The sequence below is a fragment of the Oryzias melastigma genome, linkage group LG16 (assembly GCF_002922805.2).
Source record: "Oryzias melastigma strain HK-1 linkage group LG16, ASM292280v2, whole genome shotgun sequence".
Lineage (NCBI taxonomy): Eukaryota > Metazoa > Chordata > Actinopteri > Beloniformes > Adrianichthyidae > Oryzias > Oryzias melastigma.
This window is the reverse complement of record NC_050527.1, coordinates 7,008,643-7,028,507: the sequence shown is the minus strand read 5'-3', so window position 1 is coordinate 7,028,507 and position 19,865 is coordinate 7,008,643. Positions and strand designations below refer to the sequence as shown.

Sequence of the window (19,865 nt, the reverse complement as noted above, 5' to 3'; positions counted from 1 at the left end):
CAAGAAAATGCTTTTTAAACTTTCTTCATCTTAACTTACAATGGAGGAAAAAAAACCTGCATGTAACTTCTAGTGCAACTGTTTTAATTATGCTAATTATTCAGATCCCCTGTGTCTTACCAAGATTTGTTTTCCCTCTTAAACTTTTGCAGCTCAACTCCAATGAAGGAACAAGTGAAACATTAGCAAAACATATTTTAAACACAGACAAAAAAACTATTTGAGTGTTTTTTTAACTAAAGCTATTAGCTGTTTATTGTTGTCATACATTAATTTATTTTTTGTTTTTGTCTAAATTTGATTTCCTTGTAATGTTAAATTTTTACATTTTAAACTAAAAGAACATTTTAAATGTTGAAATTATAATTTGGTGTCAACTTTTGCTCTTTCACTTCATACTTTTATTTCCTATATTGTAGGAAGTTTGTAAGAATCAAAATTTTTTCTGCAATTCCTTTAATTCTCATCACTGAACACATTGAGTTCGTGTTCAGCTAATTGACTGTATATAAAGAACTGGACAGACCAAGTCAGACATCACCCATAGAAAAAGACTTTCTTGCGGTTCCACCCAAATGAAGCCAATTGAGTGTCCATTTTTACACGATATGTCTGTCGCCATGTTGGAACCAGACGTTCTCAGTAAGCCGTGATTGGTCTGTGTCTGTCTACATTTCCGTGGCAACCATTCTCTCCAATCAGTGGTATGTTAGAAGGCCACACCCCTTACACAGAAGGTGGACTCAGAAGAGTCAATCAAGCGCTTTCCAATGTTTGACTCAAGGCTGCATATTTTTATTGAAGCATCTAATTGCTCAGTTTCTAACTTGAATAACTTGCGTTACAGCAAAAATATGAAAAAAAGAAATCCAGATTAGTAAGGACACGTTAAAATGATGTAGCGGTCAACAATGGTTATTCTGATAAATGTAGTGACAGAGTAATAGCACTTTTATTCTCAATTGAAGTCTGGAATTTTGGCTTTTTGGAACCAGCGGATACATCCTATTAGGAACGCGAGGGGGGAGGAGTCATTCAGTCCAATTCTCTATATACAGTCAATCATTAAGCTACATTTTTACCTTATGGTTGCTAAATGATCAGCAACCATTTAGTTCCCTTACTGTAAACTTAAAGTTCAAGTCTATCTTTTATTTTTTGTTTTATTTTTAACCTTTATTTGTATATTTGGACATTATTAGAGCTCTTTTTAGATGGAGAAAGATTAAAACCTTAGTTCTGCAAGCTAAAATATAAATGAATAACTTTCAGAGGTGGAAGCAGCTGGCTAGCTGCTAAATTCTCTTTACAGGCTGCATGCTAGCTAGGCTAACTGTTTTTCTCAAGAAAGCTTTTGAGAAAGGTTTAGTCATTAATGTTTTATTTTGTATGAAAACATTTGGTGTTTAAAAATGCATGTTGCCAGCACATCTTATCCCTAAATAGGCCTTAGCCTTGTGGCTATAGGTGGGCAAAATTAGCATTTGCCAGCTTCAAAGAACAGGGAAAAGGCTAATTTGAAAACCATCCAAAAATATCTCTTTCCTGTGAAAAACTAAAGTTCCTGCTTTTTATGTCTTTGAGCCTCATAAGTCAAGCATATGGGTGGAAAAAAATCAAGCTTAAGTGAATATTTGCTAGACTCACTCTCAAAGTTTAAAGTATTTCTCTTTTTGGCAATTATGCTTGGAACAGAATTGACAAGGATTGTTTTCCAATCAACTCTTGGGGATCTTAAAACTAGTCCAACTATGCTGAAGCATTAAAATGTGAAACATAATATTTTCTTAAGGGTTCAAATCCCTATGAGACCTAAATACAACATCTAATTTTACCAAACTCCCTGAACTACACTGCAGAGTAGATATGATCATTTAATGGCTCTGTGGAAGTAAAAGGTTCTTCAAAGTAAAAGTCCAAGTGAGAAACTTTGTTACAGTCACTGGGTAACAATAGTTAAAGAGCTTTTGCTCAGAACCAGAGTCAGATGGAAGCAGACTCTGCGAGTTGGTAAATTCAGTCTGCAGAGCAGATCCAATCTAACACTAACACTTTTGTACTAGCAAATTTGTGACCTCACACTGGACCGGTCACCTCCGTTTGCTCTTTCCGGTCAGAGTAGGCTGTCCTGCACAAAACGTTTTTGTGATTGAGCAATTTCAAGACTTGACATTGGGAAATTTCGTCCACTGGAGCTTATTCTTAAGCATCCTGTCGTGCCTAAGAATTAATTTCTTTTGGAATGAGTCTTTACATTTGTTGGTTGCCACTTGTGCATAGAGACTCTTGTGTTTGTTCTTGAACATTTGGCAAGCTTTGCTGAAGGTTTAATTCTTTCAGATTCAGCTGGAGCTCTTCAGAGGAATTTATGGCAGGATGAGAAGCAGTTCCAACATTTTATTGTTTTCTTCTATCTCTCGCAAGCTTTCAAATAAGCCAAATCCCGACAGTTTTTAGTTTTATTCGTACATACTTTAGTGCCAACTCCTATTTGGTCATTTGGCACAGTCGTTTTTGTCTGTGGCAGTGCTTCTGTCTGACAAATATCAACTTCATTCTGCTGCATGATATTTTTTTAGGGGAAATGAAAACGACTGTTATTCTTTCTAAGAATAAGGGCTTTTAGTTGGTGATTTGGAAATAAATTGTATAATATTTTATACAGAAATCGAACCTTCGTGAATGCTGTGAAGTCAGATAACTTCAGTATGTTAGATTTGACAAATAAAGGATGGGTGTGTTCACAGTGCAGTAAATTGTTCTAATAGACTTTTATTTGTAGCATAGACAGAGGATGGATGGACAGTAGATTTAAATGTGTTTCCCCAAACTTCAGTACAATATTGAAAATATGAAGATACCAGAGTATATTTGGCTTTGTTTATGACAAAAATACTTTGAGAAATTTTGGAACTGGATGTTTGATTTGAAGTTTCCAACAGATTTTATCATCAATAATTATTCCTTGAAATGTTGTTTTTATGATATGTTACTCCCATTAATCTGTACTTGAGATGGGGAAAATATTTTATTATTACTGAATACTAAGAGGTTGGCTTTATTTAAGTGGTAATACTTCCTTTTACAGTACAAAATTTACTGGATATTTGTATGGCACCAATGAGGTACTTGCACTGTATCTATGAGGAACCTACTGAGTTTTTTTGAGGTACTGCTGTGTCAAGTTAATTTGTCTCTTGGTGGTTGGTATTTATCTGTTACTTTTGTGGTTCCTTATTACGTGTGTCATGGTACTTACCATAAGTAAGAAGAGAGTGTGTAAACAGAAAGTAACTTTGGAGTACCTTGAATTAATGTAGTACGTGTATGTATGTTTCATAGTACTTACCTACTCTCTTTTTACTTATGGTAAGTACTTAATTATGGCAAGTACCATGGAACATGTAATAATAAACTACAAAAGTAGCAGATAAATACCAACTAAGAGAGACATATTAACTTTCCATCTAAGTACCTCATAAAAACTCAGTAGTTACTATGTCAGTTCCATGTAGGAACAGTTTAAGTGCCACATAAATACCTACATAATTACCATGTAAATACCCAGTAGGTAAGTCGTAGATACAATGCAAGTACTTCTAGGTACCAGGTAAGTACCATATAAATACCCAGTAAGTACCGTACTGTAAAGGAAGTGTTATCATTAATATTTAGTGACAATTTCTCAACATCCGCCCAGTTTTTCATTTTACCTAGCTGCGTATTGACTGTGCCTTAAAGTTGTTGCAAATTATCACTTGTAACCAGAATATTTGTGTCATCAGGAGATAGTGTAAATTTAAGTAATGAATATATTTTGCATAAGTCATCGATAAACGATTGTGGTCCCAGACATGAACCCTGTGGTACCCCGACAATGTCCAAACATACTGACTGGTGCTCTTCCATTTTCACAAACTGTTTTTGGCTGTTAGTAGTAATACTCAAAAACTCTTCAACCTCAGCTTTTGATTAAACTATTTTTAATGTAAAAAAAAAAAAAAACTTACTAAGATATTTATCTTAAGAAAAGTACATTTTAAGATTGCTCTCTTTTCCAAACTCTCTAATTTTAACTCATTGAAACTTTTGACATGAACAAGAAGTTCATCCTTCCCTTTTATGTTTTCCATCTATTCATAGTCAGGGGTAGCTGATGATTTAATTTAAGTAAAATATCCAAACAGCATACGAACTCCTCCTGAAGGAACTCGCATTGTGATCAGAGGTAAAAGTAGAAACCAAAAATAACACTTTGAGGCTTTGAGTCACAAGCTGTCGCCTCTTCATCATGTGGTTTTCAGAGTCCCACGCAGTCATGATGAATGTTATGTTTCCTAACCACAAGCCAACAACAGCACCATTTTAGCTCTGCTGTGGAAACCAATCGACATGTTTTTTATTAACAGCATCCGCTTACACCCTGTTGTGTGATGCACTTGTCAACGCATCTCTCAGAAACGCTGCTCGACTGCTCTCCAGTCTGCAGGAATGTGGTAGGAAAAGTAAAAGTCACTCATGGAAGGCGAATCTGCCCATCAGATGTTTAACATCTATATCCACAGCAGCTGTAAGACAATTAAAGTGCACTTTAATGCTCTCTGAGCTTATTAGCACGTCTCAGTCCATTTACTGCAGTTCTAAAACTGGTTGTTTTTAAATTTCGCCATAATGATGTCATTCTCTGAATTGCCACTCAGGAATCAGGCGTCTGGTTGCCTGTCTCCATGAGTTTAACCCTCTGATGGAGTGGTGACCTGTTCAGGCTGTAGCCCGCCTTCACCCCCTGATAGCTGGGATAAGCTGCAATGATCTCTCCTCATATGAAGCAGTTATAGATAATAAATGGATGATAATGATGTCATCACATACAGAGTTCATGATAAAGTGGTTGGTGTCTCCCCCTAATGGGCTGCAATGTAATCCTAGTCATCCTCCTCTCTGGTTATCAATAAAGGAGTCATTTTCAAGTAGAAAAATACCAAAAATATATTATTATAAGACCGTAGGTTGATAAAACATTCTGTACAGACGATTTCTATAAAGAACCGCATTAAAGAGCATTCCCTTTTTGAAATGCAGAGTGCACAGGCTGACGTTCTTCCTTTCCCCCTCATGCTTTCTAATCTGGGTCACATACTTTCTGGGAGATTGGACCATACCATTTCTCCTGGTTCTGAGGGGATTTGATGAACATCTGGCCTGTTTCATAATCTGAATATTTGAATAACAGAAAAACGCGTCAACATCTCGCCATGTTTCATGTCTGCACCGTCTTTCTCCTTTAAGCTTAACCGCTGAGTGCTTTAGAGTGTTTTTCCCCGTCGTCTGGTCGCTCTGCTCCGCTGCTGCGCCTGCCCAGAGATGGCAAATCACATCCTCGCCAGCTTTATTTTCTCTTTAAAAAAAAAGCAGGCAGTCCATTCAGCATAACAATGACGCCTTTTTCTACATGTCTTTTTCTGTTCTGCTCTTGTTGTCACACAGTGTTCTCATACTTCTGCTTTTTTCCCCACCTCTCTGCAGTGTTGCCATAGGCGTTGGTTTCTATGGCAACAGCGAGGCTAATGATGGGATGTATCAGTTGACCTCGTCTCTTCTCACAGCCAATTATACGCTTGCTTCCATCGATCTGCTGGTGAGTGCTGCTCTTCGCATGTAAAATGTCATGCAGAGCATCTGCTTTGCTTGATGCTGCCTGTGTGTGTGTGTGTGTGTGGGAGGGACAGAAAGGAAGTATACCTTCATTTGTTCACGTGATCTACCCACAAGGAAAGAGAATCAGATACAAACTTCTGTCTGATCGATTTTCCTCGTGGTCATGCTGGGGTTTGTGTCGCTCTGCTAAATGTCAAGCCTCCGCTCTCCTCTGAGGATTTAAATGTGACGGCAGAGACACCCAAGCACATATCTACAGTCAAATTCAAATTCAAATTATTTTAAGACATTTAAAAATAAGTGAAATATTTCTCAAATTAGAAAAAGGAGCATTTTAGTTGATAAATGTGACACTTTTCTCATGTTCTTAAAGACCCACTCTAATGAATCTTGTGTTTCTGGTATTTTTAATGTGTTTTTGTAGCCTTTTTCTCATAATGGAGGTCATATATGAAGAAAATTAAGTTTAAAATTGGATTTCTGAGTATTTCTTTATCACATTTTTGTGAATCAAGAAAAAAAAATCTATTTGGAAAAAGCTTCATGGTGTAACGTAGGGCCATTGACTGTACATAGAGAACTGGACCGTGCAGATGTAACATAGAAAATGCCTTACCTCCTGTTCAAGCAAAATGAAGCCAATTGAGGCGCCATTTTTCTGGAAAACGGATGTCGCTATGTTGGAACCAGGCAACAATGAATCGTCTGAGTCGTGTTTCTATGGCAACTGCTGTTGCCAATCAGGAGTAAGCTTGTTCAAAGTCCACACACCTTCCACTGAAAGTGGAATTGGGAGAGGGGCTGCAAGCTAGTGGGAGAGAGTGTAAACAGAGGGATGATGGGAAATTGCTTGGGCTTACTCCTCGCCAATCAGTAGTCCCGCCCACAACTACTGCCACTCTGCAGAAACTATGTCCTTTGATCTTTTAAAATAGATCAAAGGATGATCTGAGTGGGACTTTAAAGAAATTACTTGCAAAAAAAAATGTTTATGAAAAAAGTTTTTACATTTTTTAAGCCTTTAAAAAGCGTTGTTTTATTTAGAAAATTGGAAATATCAAGAGTCCTATATTTAATGCCTTTCTAAACATATAATGTATGTGAATCATTTTCCTCAGTAGTAATTTAAGCAAAGCAAAAGTGAAACATATTAATAAAAACTAAATTAAAAGATTCATATGTTTGATTAAAAAACTTTTAAAGAATAAATAGATGTAGAGATTGATTGAATTCATATGTTACCTCTTGCAGATTTTTTTCTCCTGAAATGGAAACTAAAATGAAGCCAAAATAAAAAACTAAAAATAAAAAAGTTTCCTGGGCTTGATACTAAGGTTGTGCACTTGTGAAAATGTGGAAATCAAACCTGTCATCATGCGGAAAATACAGATTTATATCTCCTCTGTGAATGATCATATTTGTGTACATATGGCCAACACGTGTACTGAATGGCGGCAGAGACGATGGCTGATAATCTTTCCTTCAGCTCTTTTACCTGTTTGATCGTTGCTTGATCTTTGAATATTAAAGACGCAGACTTCAGATGAATGAAAGCAGATGCCTTGAAGCTCATTCCTTGGGGATCCCGTTCCTCTGACAGAGGCAGGTGTAGCAGCCAGTCAATACAAAGTGCTTTTAGTGATCACATACCTGTTCTCTGGGGAGGGGCTTTCCCAGAATGTCAGAGACTCTCACAGTGCAGCAGATTCTTTGAGATTTCAAGTCCCATTTGTAAGTTTTGTAAGTTGATTTATTAACTGTGATACTGATTACAACACAAAAGTCAAAGTACAGCCATTCTGGCCAGCTGTTTATGTAACAGACTCTCTCCTGTCCTGGTAATGCTATTTCATTTTTATAAATTCCTTCTCTTCTTTCCCCTCTTTCTTTCCAGATTTCCGACACAATCTCTGGACTGCAGCTGTCCGTTTCTGGCCCCCTTACCTCCATGGAGGAGCTGTTTTCGGGCAGCAAGCCTTTCCTGGTGTCGACGCGGAACTGCCGGAGGTTATCTGAGAACGTGGTCAACCTCCTCTCTTCCATCTCCTCGGCCTGGTCCAGCGTGGACCCTGGACTGGGGAATGACAGCAGGATCAGCGGGGCGTCAATCATTCCCCTCACCCCCGTTCCGCCCTCCGTGGCCCCCACCGTGGTGCCGACCAGCAGCTTGTTGCCCAACCCCTTTTCTCCTGGCTGGGCGGCCAACACTCTGATGGTCAATGAGGACTACAGGTGAGGCTGCACCTTTAGATGATAGCAGTGGTGGACAATAACATGGTGACATCTGCAGTGATTGTATTAATATATATTTTTTTAAATCCTTACCTATAAAACATCTGTGAAATAACTTCATCATTAATCCACTTTTTGACAGCTTCAATGTCAAGAAACAATAAAAAAATGTTTTTATCTAAAACTGCATAATCGTAATTAAAAGGCCACTGGGAACGCTTTATCAATATATCAAAAGATGATCAGAGCAGGACTTTAAATTATAATGGAGCTGGAATTCATTTTATACATTTACATTAAGTGTTTAGCTTGGGGGACCCAAAGTTTTGGGGGGCCCAGGTGTTTGCCCACGTTTGCCTAATGGTAAGTCTGCCCCTGGATGACAGACATGCTGTGTGTTTACATAATCCTAAAAGAACATGAAAAGTGTCTACGAGTTTCAGTTCAGTTTAACACTTTTTTATAATCAATTGTTAGTTAATTTGATTTTCAGATCTAAATAATGCATTGAGTGGTTTCCGGATTTCGAACCGGTTATGAAACCGAGTATAGGGTCGTGGGAGTCATGTTGGAGCGAGGGAGGGAGGGGGCTTTTTGTGAAGAATTGTGGTTACGGGGTGGGTGAGAGGGGAAGTTCGGGCAGGGATGGTTATGAGTTGAACAGCCTTCAGATCAAAGAGTGACTTCCTCCGCCTCCAAATTCTGCAGCAGTAGCAGTGCAGTCTGAAAGCCACTGAAAGGAGCGACTGTTTGGCAGCAGTGCAGCATCGACACACATTCATCCGTCGAGTAACCTTTCACTCGGTCAACTGCAGGAAAACCTTTAGCCTCGTTAGACGGTCATTGTTAGCTGACGAGTAAATGTCAAAGATCTGGGTTTTTATTGAAGGTACTTTCCACTGAAGGATAACTTCTGATAACAAACCTTAAGTCGAACAGGAAGAGCATCAATAAAAACCTTCTTAAATTCTATGTTGGTTTTTAACAAAGCTACTAATTACAGTATAAAAAATCCACAGAATCCAGTTTGTTATTGGTAAATATAATTAACACTGAATATTATATCAATTTAAATTTAAAAAAATTAGAATGTTATACATGGGTTATTCCTCTTGACCTAAAATTCACAAGTAACCATTATGTTGTCCTTTAGGCAACATTTTTGATTCAAGGAAACAAAAAAACCCACAGAACTATACATATTATTAAAAGTTATGAAAACAATTTTCTATGAAACTTTTTGGATCTTTGAAATGTATAGCTGAATTTTCTACATTTCCACATTTTATTTATTTTAAAACAAAAAAAATCAATTTAAGAACTTTCTGCAACTGATTCACAATTTTTAAAATAGCTTAAAAGTTGAAACCTTTGATCAGGAGTGTCTAAAATTTTGCAAAAGAGGGTCAGATTTGGCTGTGTGAAACAATGTAATAGCCAACCAATTTTTTTTATCCTTATAATAACATTAAATCCAAATAAATTACCGAAAATTGTATTGCAATGGGATACTCTTCGTATTTTCATATGGAACAGAATGATATTTAAATATATTTTTATCCAAATTACTGTTAATTTACAATTTTTAAACAAAAAATAAAATAAAAAGTCGGTTAAAGTATTATTCACTTTTAAATGCTTGATGAAACTTCTAGATGTATATAATGTGAACAGGAAAATAAAACAAATCTTGTTCAGAAGTAAAACATTTTTCACTTTTGAAGCTTTTGAAGTTTTGAGTTCACTAGTTGTTGCCACACATGTTTACAACAGACCATCATGTAATTTAGCTAATCCATTCAGGAAATCGCACACAGTTCTTAGAAAAAAAGGAAATAATGATTTTATGACAGGAAGATAGATGTTTGAACGCTAGCCGGACTTTGGACATGCCGCTTTAGATATATAGTGAAACAGTTCTGTTGAATTTTTTAAGCTAGTATATCTGTATTTTCATATATTTGTTTGCCTAATTTTCAATCTAAAAAAATGTTGATAAATAACACAAAAGATAGATCTTTAAAAAATCATTTAATGTAATTTATTAAAAAAAAAAAAAGTTTTTAAATTGTCCCTGAAATGTGACTTATGTTGTAGAGTTTTTCATGTGGTCAGTCAGTCAGGTTTCAAACTTCAAACACGCTGTTTGTACTCAGACTGGTGCCTGTGATCTCCTCAGTGAAAAAAAGATGATTCACAAAACCTTCTGACAGAAGTGATGAAAACCAGTTACTGACTTTGAAAGGATTTAAAACTGAATTTATTCGGACACAAGTCTTGTAAACTCCAAGGCTCTTTGAATTGCATGCTGGGAAAAAATTTCAAAATAATTCTTATTGAAGTCTGATCTCAAAATCGCCTCTTTAATTCAGCAAAAAAAAATTCTGCCAGTTTTTGCTATAAACAAAACTACAGATAAACTTATGTGAATATGACGTATTATTTATGTTGAAGAATTTAAAAACGAGTGTCTGTTCTCTGTAGGTGGCTGTCATACGTTCTCCTGCTGCTGCTTGACCTTATAGTGTGTCTGTTCATCTTGCTGGGATTGGCCAAGCAGGCCCGCTGGCTGCTCATCCTGTGAGTAAACACGCTCATGTATCTGGAGGCTCAACACTAAACTAATGGTCAGGACGTCCCATTGGCTGAGTACTTTGTTTGTGCCCCCCCTCCATATACAGGATGACTGTGCTGGCATGGCTGGCTCTCTTCCTGAGTTGGGGCTCCCTGGGCTTGGAGACAGCTACAGTCGTGGTGAGTGGACTCAGAAAAATGATGGGATGAGTCTTAAAAAAAATGGAGATTTGTGGGTTTGACAGGAAAGACTTTAAGAAGAAGACGGTTGCAGAACCCCTGATGGCGGGCCAAAGAAGTGCCTGCATGTGTGCGTGTTTGTGTGTGATTTCTGTGCCCGTTTCACTGAACTGTGAAAAGACCTGCCTCCTGGGGAGCACTGTAGTCATGGCAGATGACCAAAAAAAAAAAAAACAGGAAAATGGGGCACAGATTAAACATTCATTATGCATGCGTGCGCTTGTGAACAAAGTGCACTTGTGTGCTTTTGAGGGTGTTTGGCTTGAAGAAGTTCAGAAGGAAGATGTAAAGAATGGCTCATAGTGAGAATGATGCAGGGAGAGGGAAAACAGAAGTGAGAGACCCACATCAATGGGCTTGGTGTCAGCTGTGCTGCCCCAGGGTCCGTGCATCTACCCCTGCAATATCTGTGAACCCTCCTTTGAGCCCTGCAGAGACAAGAACGACATTTTTTTTTACAGCAGAGCACATCGGCACGCTGTAGCTTTTTTGGCAATGCTCCTTTATCAAGCACAAAGAGTGTGCTCATGCCTGCAAACAGGGGGGTCTGTAGTTATGAAGTGTGCCTCTTTTCCCTGATGGAGGGCCTTGTTTTTGGTGCTCATTTAAAGAGCCGCTGTGTCATGTGGGACCGGCGGGAGATGTCCCAAACGCTGTGAATCCACACAGAGCGGCTCTGTCCCTGCTCCATGACAGGGAAACAATGGGCCAGTTGTTAGCATGCCTGTTCAGTCCTGTCATCAGCAGGCTCCTTCTGCGGGGCTCTGGCTCCCCCTTCTGGTGGGATTTGTTAGTGGTCCAACAGCAGGTCCCCAAAAGAGAGAGGATGAGTGTCTGAGCTCTGTGGAAAAATAGTCTTTTTCGTTCATCTTGCCTTCTCTTTTTGCCAGGCTCTTAGCGACTTCTGCTCAGATCCGAATACCTTCATCCTGAACTCCACCCAGTTCAGCACCGGGACCAGCTCAGGTACGGCAGAGATGCTCCTCCAGGACAGGGGTCTGCAACCTGAGGCTCTGGGGCCACATGCACCTCCTTTGTCCCTCCATTGAGGCTTTTTGGCTTTGAAGTAAAATGCTAATAATTTAAATATAAATAATTAGGGGAAAATCAATTCAGCGATATATCGCAATGTTTCATCACTCGTATCAATTCAAAATCTTGACATTATGCTGCTTCATCCCACTGAAATGTTTCAGGAAAAAAAATTGCCCTTAATTTTGAGGCGCCATTCAGGCATTTAAAAGCTACATTTAGCAATGCTGGAAATTAACAGAACTTTATTTCTGTAATCATACTTTTGTAAACTTCTCTGTATTTTTTTTATATATATATATATTTTTGTTGTGGAAATCTAAAAGTATTGATTGTTCCTATCAAGAACAAATATTTCTTAATTTACCAGAAGAAAAGCTGCTTGAATTTACTTGGAAAAAAGCAACTTTTATGAGACACAGTTATAGTTCTTAACGTTGTGATCATTAAATAAAATGAATTTTACCATTTTATTGCAATGACAGATCCAATATTTTTTGATAGAGTTTTTTCTAAATCATACTCTTTAAAATAAATTATAAAAAAATGTTCTGGGATATATCAGGATACATATCTTATTGTGAGACAAGTATTGTGATAAGCAGTGTATCTCCAGACTCTTGCCAATAAACACCCATATAAATAATAGGTTTGTTATTAAGTAAAATGAGAGTGAAGGCTTTTATCTATTGTCAGAATAGTTTATTAAACTCTTATCTTGCTTTATCTTGTTTCTCGATACTGTTCAGTTCTTAAAGTGTAATTGCAAATAAATCTGCTGCAGCAGGAGGACCTTAACTGACACAGGATGTATTTTATTTTGAAAGGAACTTCTATGCGCTGCTGTTGTAAGAAAACAAAAATATTAGGCTTATATTTCAATTGTTTTAAATATTTTTAAGGTATATTGTATAAGTGAATGGCTTAATTAATGGCCACAGAAATATGCATACATTGTTTTTTTCTCTCTGAATAATGAAGTGGGAGTTTCCAGCTCTTGCTAGGTTTTGGTCCGTAAGAAACTGAATTATTTTGGTGTTAAAGGTTCAGACCCCTGCCCTAGAAGAACTCTTTGTTTTCTGTGATTGCAAAATCTCCAATAACAGACATTTTGAGTGATCCTGTGTGTGCGGCTGACTTTTCAGATGTGATGGATTATTACCTGACCTGCAGCAGGCGGATGAGCAGCCCATTTCAGCAGGTACTGTGTCCTCGGTCTGATGGGGGTGAACACGTATGCTGTCATCAACAGAAATCATCTGCATCCTCTGATTAATCATATTAATAATCATTTGTGTTTTTTCTGAATTTCCAGATGCTGACTCAGTCCCAAAGGGCCCTCTCCAACATTCACACTCACCTCTCCAGTCTGGAAAGAAATGCTCTCCCACAGTTTCCTAAAGCAGAGGTATCGATACTCTATCATTGTACTTTCCTTTTTTCTTCCTCTTCCTTTACATTTTCTGATTGTGTGTCACACTTAGAAATCACTCAGGGACGTTCAACAGATACTCAACTCTACAGAAGGCAACTTCCATCAGCTGGTGGCGCTCCTCAACTGCCGGGGTCTCAACAAGGTAATGAAGGGAGCAGCAGCTGATCATTCCTCTGTTGCCGTGGTGTTTCACAGACGTTTTCCTTTGTGTCGTCTTCGCTTCAGGACTACATCGACTCTTTGAAAGGGCTGTGCTACGACGGGATGGAAGGACTGCTTTACCTCTCCCTTTACTCCTTCCTCTCGGCTTTGGCTTTCACTGCCATCCTCTGCTCTCTGCCGGGAGCCTGGAGGAGCTTCCCCAGGTGAGAGCGGCTGCATGCAGTGTCTTTTAGTTCATTACAGAGGAGGAGTTGGACGTGAGTCGCAGTCAAGTCTTACAGGGAGAGACTGGAAATTTCAATAACAATCTTCTGTTTTTGCTTGTTTTCACTTTAACTTGAAGCCAAAGACTGGAACTTTATAACCACACATATCACTAAAAAGTCTCTTTAGAATTTTTTTGTTTCACTTAAGTCAGTCCTCAAAAACCAAAAGCTATCGTGTCCCTACTGGTAGTTTAGACTCCTCTAAACTTTAGAGGAACTTCAGTGATAATTTAAAACGTGTGTCAAAGTCAAGGCCCGGGGGCCAGATCCGGCCCACCAGGTGATTATATCCGGCCCCCCAGATCCTTTTATTTTATTGTTACTAATGGCCCGATGTTATCGTGTGCTCATTTCTAACTTATAATTTTGACAAAATATATTTTTATGGAGTGTAAAATATTGACAGTTATTTAAGGTTTAAGTTGATTTAATCTGGAATAATATTTCTGCCTTTTTATTATTCATAATTATGTTTAAAAGTTACAGTTTTAAAGTTTAAAAAATTATCATTCTTTTTTTAACTATTTTGGCATTTACTAAGATTTTATGGGCTATTTTAGAGTTTAGCCATTGACATGAATATTAATTGTATTTTATTATTAATATCTTATTAACAGTCTATGAGTTTAGCTAATATTACAGCTACGTCCTAGCTGTTTTAGCTGAATTTTTTATTTCTCATTTTTTAGGATGTTTTGGAGTTTAGCTAATATTTCATCTACATGCTAGCTGTTTTGGTTAATTTAGGCTTTTTTTGTTTTTAGGCTAATATTTACACGCTAGCTGTTTTGGATAACCTAGTTTTTATTTTTTTATTTTTTGTTTTTTTTGGCTAATTTGGCTCTTTGCTAATATATTTAGCTTTTAGTGTTCAATGAATGTTTATTCAGTTCGACCTGTGACCTCAGGTTTATTTTGGCTTTTGGCCCTTTGTGCGATTGAGTCTGACACCCCTGATTTATAGTATCAAAAGGTCCTTTTAACCCTAAATTTTGTGACTTGAGATTTAATGTGAACTCTCAAAAAGGGATCTGCTGTTTATAAGAAGAGCATAAAGAACATTTATGTCGCTCTTCCTCAATCATCCTGGAACGTTTTCCAGGAAGGTCAAGTTTCCATTGGAAAATCAAAGTTTGCAGCTTTGTGGGTCAAATATTTAATCAAAACTTTTTTTTGCTTAATTTATTTTTGTATGATTTGATGAAACTGTGGATTTTCATAATTTTTTCATAATATCTCCGTTATAACTCGTTTATCGTTTGAGGTATTTAATTGTCTATTTATATAAGAATTGACAACAGATTATAAAAAAAAGAGCATCTTCCCCCGTCAGTCTTATCACATCCATTCAGCTGTGACTTCTTATACATGTTCCTGGTTGCGGCGTGGGAGCTCGTCCCAGCTGTGGTCAAATAAGAGCAGTACATCACAGAGACGTTGATGGTCTGCTGATTCAAATGGCACTTAAAAATGTCCCAGATGAGTCACAGACAAATGTAATATTTTAAAAATCAGACACAGAATTTCATTAAAACAAACAATAAAGGTTTGTGGTCTAATTGCATATAATATAACAGAATATTTAACAACAACAAAAAGGTCCTGCATGTAGAGGATCTGGGATTCTAACTGACCTTCAGTTCAACCTAAGGCATGTTGATGCTCTGGCATGTTCTAATTGGCTGGACACTCCTGAACCAGGTAATCAGTCATGAGTAGAGCTTGGATATCTGGATATAATGCAGACACTGCAGCTCTCGAGGCCTCAATGTATTTTTACATTAACCCACATGGAGCTTCAGACCAGTTGACCCCAGTTAGGGGAAGCTTCACTGACCAACAAGGTGTTAGTGACCATGAGGGGGTTTCTTCTGTCCTGACAAACATTGACCTTAAGCCACACAGGGCCCGGCTCTAGGAACATGTTTGTGAGGGTCACTTTAAGGACCGTCGTCTGTCATAGCAACGATCCAGAATACTCTGTACGAGTTTGATCTAACTTTTATTATAAGGATTAAATTGAGTTTTTTGGTCACTTTCTTCCTCATCAGCAAACACATAGAGGTTAGCAGATGCAACTGCACTATTTTCAGTCCTAAATGAACCAAGTTCTCCAAAATGTGAGACAAAATAGAAACAATAATTAGTCTCAGCTTAATATAGCATTGAAACTAATATCAATTACTGCTATCTTTGTCATCCTTGTGACAACATGAATATTTAATCTATATTGATTTTATTTTTACATTTATTTAATCTTTACATTTATTCTAAATAAAATGCCTAAAGTTCCTGGTGAATCTTTTTTTTCTGAGATGAGTGATTAATCTAAAACTTGAATAAATGTTTGTAAAAATGTTTTTACTGCATTGTAGATATTTTCAAACATCTGTATGAACTTTTACAAAATCAAGGACAAATGCACACGGATGGAAGAGAAGAAATTTTTTTTAATTTTTTTTTTTATTGGGAACTTTATTTTGTTTTAATGCCCCCTTTTTTACAATTGTGAACAAGGATGAACACAAACAAATGTGAACAACAGACCCATAAGTAATCCAAGTAAACTGGGAAAAATAGGCAAAAAGCTTTAAAATGTGATGCATCATGAAGGCAAAAAGTTAAAAAGAAAAAAAATCCATTACATAAATGTGTAGCATTGTTGAATTTATTAATTTTAGGGAAGAAAAGAAAATATATAGTTATTTTTGATGAACACAAAACTTCAAAATTGATTATAAAAATCAGTTTTTATGGATAAAAAAATGCTCATTGTTAACATTGTGTTGATAATTATGTAATTATGCTATTTAATGTTTTCTTTTATAAATACTGGAGTATTTACCATCGCATATGTAGGTGTGAAGGGAAAAGAGGCGGAGTCAGAGGACCTACTCACCTGTGCCTTTTGCTCTCTTTCATGGGGGGCTCCAGTGAATCAGAGGAGTACGACGACTCGGACAGCGAGAGTGAGGACCCCTTCACCTCCCATCAGGCACGTAGACAGGCGTCATCCGGGTCTCAGCGAGGGGCCACGGCTCCCTTCTATAATTACCCAGGGGCCGGGTGGACACCCCCCTTTTCTAGCGCGCCGCCCCTCCCGTGAGTAACAAAGACACTCAGACACACAGACAGACAGACAGAAAGGCAGACAGACAGAGCATCCCCGAGTGATGAGAGAGCAGGAAGTTTCTCTGAGGTGTTTCTGCCTACAGACCACTTCACACTGTCATCCCTCCCCACCACCACCACCACCACCCTCCTTCTGAAGCGGGAGTACACAACACAGACTGACTGAGCTCTGTCCACACACAGCCTATTTGGTGAAGGCATCCAGACAGAGATCAGCTTCTCTGATGATGACGCACACCCACTTTAGCCAGCAGCAGGGAGCATTAGGCAGCGCCAGCTTCTGCAAACTCTGGTCCAGATAAGCACACGGGGGAGTATGGAGTCCACAGAGCTGCCAGGTTCAGCACATGCATTGCAGACAGACACACAGACAGGTCAATGTGGGGCGACAGTGTAGGCAGAGAAACAGACACAACTCCAGAGGTCTGTCTGTCTGTCTGTCTGTGTGTCTGTCCGTCCGTCTGTCGGGCGTTTTTTCAGGACAGACGCTGTAGGCCGCTCGCTCATTTCACAGATCTGCTCTCGAACGGCGTCCTGTTCTCCTACACGGCAGTACGCTACTGCTGTGCTGGTGGGCGGGGGGCGTTCATAAGGCTCGTAAAAACTCCGGCGATGTGAGGCTAAGGTTGACCATAGGTAATCCCCACCCCCTCTCTCCAACGCCCTTCTGCTTCACATCCTCTCATGCTGTCCTGATCTTTTATACTCTTTCCCCCCTCAGAATAATAAAGCATAGTTAGTCTAATCTAATCCAGCATACTGACGAGGCTTAGACAGTGAGCTCTGTAAACAACAGTCCACTCTGGATTGCTCTAAAAGCCTTTGACCGTGCAGATTAACCAGTTCATTGCAGCTGAAATGCGACTGGCCGGTCAGATGCATGCAACTGCAGATTATTCCTCAGTCAGGAGTGGACTGGGGCTCACAGTCCCTGGCTTGAAGCCCCTCTAGCTCTGATCAGTGCCGTGTTCATCCGCACTTTATTTCTAATCTCTTTCTCCCTCTTTCCTGTCACCCATCCTGGGTCCTGTCCCCCCCTGCGGCCCCCTGACCCTTTTGTTTCTCCTCTGAATGTGTCTCACCCCTTTTTTCTCTCCTCTCAATCCCTCTCTCTCTTGTGTCCTTGTCTCTTTCTGTCTCTGTGCAGGACTCCAAACGTTTCCTCCAATGGCAACCCTGGCTATGAGAGCCTACCCTTGACTGACAGGCAGTCCCCACCCCCCTCTGTGAGTTCCTCTGTACTTGTGCATCATCACAACCTGTGTCATTTAGCCGTTTCTATCAGCCCGTTTCGACACCAGGCAAAAACTGCTCAAATGTGGGAGTGGGGCTTTCACCACACAGCCTTCAAATTTATCAGTGTCTTTGGAAAATCTTTGTTTTTTCCACAAATTTATTGCAGTAACGCCCATTTTAAGATGATCAGTTTTTTCTCTTTTTCCATATTTTTTTTAGATGTACCAACAGTATGATAATATAAAGTCCCACTCCAATCCGCTTTCAATCTCTTTTAGAAGTGTTTCCAGTGGTCTTTTAATTATGATTTTGCAGTTTTGGCCCAGAAAAAAAACAAAAAAAACTGCCGATTTCTAGGACATAGTTTCTGCAGAGTGGCAGGAGTTCATCAGAACTTTTGTCGCAGAGCAAGCCTGCCCCTACTTCCCATCATCCATCCGTTTATGCTCTCCCACTAGCTTACAACCCCTCTCAACCCAAACCTAACATTTCCGGTGCCACAAAAATGGGGAGCTGTACAGTTTTGAGGCAGATTTCAGCTCAGACCAGCCAAACGAAAACGTACATGGATCTATTCATCTCTAAGTGGATACATCAGAATGGAGCAGAGCTTGTATTCCACTGATTGTAGCACCAATATCACTGCAGCAATTTTTACGCAATGGCTTTTTGTTATTGATAGAAAATAGACTCACCCTGATCTGTGCGAGCGTAACTCTTGATTTGTGTGTAACTTTGGATTTGAGCGGAGCGGGATGTAGAGCTGATCATCTCTGTCCGCTCTCTGGGTGTGGAGGAGGACCTCACACTGTCCGCTTCCTGAAGAGCTCTGCGGTGAAGGGGCAAAAGAGCACTAAAAATCGAGACACTTTAACGTTAAGTGTTTAAAAATGCAAATGTAGACTTTTATAGTATTATCAGGGCATATCTGTTTAAGAAAGAGAGAAAATGTCAAGTTTTTACCAGATAATTTTCACAATCAAAGTTCAAAGCAGCTGATAAGAAAACTCTGATGACCCAGCATTCTAGCAGCATTTAAAGGACGAATCTCGGAGACATAAAAAGTCAGATGTGTGCGTAACAAGCAATTTGTGCGTAATTTTAAAGATGTATGTGTGTCATTTTAGGTTGTGCATATGTAAATTGTATTTTGCATTTTTTGAATTTTGTAATTTTTATACTTATTCCCCAAATGAGTTACAAATCAAGAATTATGCACACACAAATCAGGGTGAGTCTATTTTCTCTCCTGCTTCACCACGATTTGAAATGCAGTTTTTAATCTTAATTTTCTTTATTTAAGTCATCCATCATGAGAACAGTTTTAAATCCCCATTGGAGTGGGTTTTTAAGTCATAAAATCCCTACTAAGATCTGATCTTGTCACTATTCAAAACCATTTGAGGCTGGATTGGTATTTATTAGACTCATATCTTTTATGCATCGATGTAGACACAAATGTGTTATCTAGAGTACATCCTGATCACAGAAGACACCGTGTTCCCTCTGCAGAGTGTCTACTGTACCAAACCAGGTGTTAAACTACACCTGCCAGCATTCATTGTGAAACTCCCCCACACAAAGTCCACTTCAAAATCCCTCAAGTGTTATGAAGCTGAAATTGTGCCCTGACTAGTTTTTGCGAACCCTTTTTAGATCCTTAAAATTATGTTAAGATACGTAAATAAAAATGTTATGATATTGAAATAAATATTTGGGTAATTTTTTGATTGAATGTCAAAAGTTGATCTCTTTTTTTCCAATAAATTAAAATTTTTCAGACTGTTTTTGTGTCATTTATAGTAAAAAATAAATGCATTTGAGATGTATGTGTTGTTTAATTCCCCAAAAAAGAAATGTAGCTCATATTTGTTGAAATGCGTGACTCTTTTTATCTG

General features: G+C 38.4%; 1 protein-coding gene across 3 annotated transcripts in view; it reads left to right on the top strand.

Annotated features, from left to right (window-relative positions):
- ttyh1 (tweety family member 1) overlaps nucleotides 1-19,865 on the top strand; it is a 28,012-nt gene that overhangs the window by 6,157 nt on the left and 1,990 nt on the right. For 2 of the 3 annotated variants that reach the window (XM_024267284.2, XM_036216052.1), the window contains 11 exons: nucleotides 5,527-5,638; nucleotides 7,553-7,890; nucleotides 10,375-10,470; nucleotides 10,572-10,644; nucleotides 11,595-11,670; nucleotides 12,882-12,937; nucleotides 13,052-13,144; nucleotides 13,221-13,313; nucleotides 13,397-13,536; nucleotides 16,534-16,701; nucleotides 17,879-17,957. In XM_024267284.2, coding sequence (XP_024123052.1) covers nucleotides 5,527-5,638; nucleotides 7,553-7,890; nucleotides 10,375-10,470; nucleotides 10,572-10,644; nucleotides 11,595-11,670; nucleotides 12,882-12,937; nucleotides 13,052-13,144; nucleotides 13,221-13,313; nucleotides 13,397-13,536; nucleotides 16,534-16,701; nucleotides 17,879-17,957 — 1,324 coding nt within the window. The remainder of the gene's footprint in view (nucleotides 1-5,526; nucleotides 5,639-7,552; nucleotides 7,891-10,374; nucleotides 10,471-10,571; nucleotides 10,645-11,594; nucleotides 11,671-12,881; nucleotides 12,938-13,051; nucleotides 13,145-13,220; nucleotides 13,314-13,396; nucleotides 13,537-16,533; nucleotides 16,702-17,878; nucleotides 17,958-19,865) is intronic. The other variant, XM_024267285.2, reaches the window with a different exon arrangement.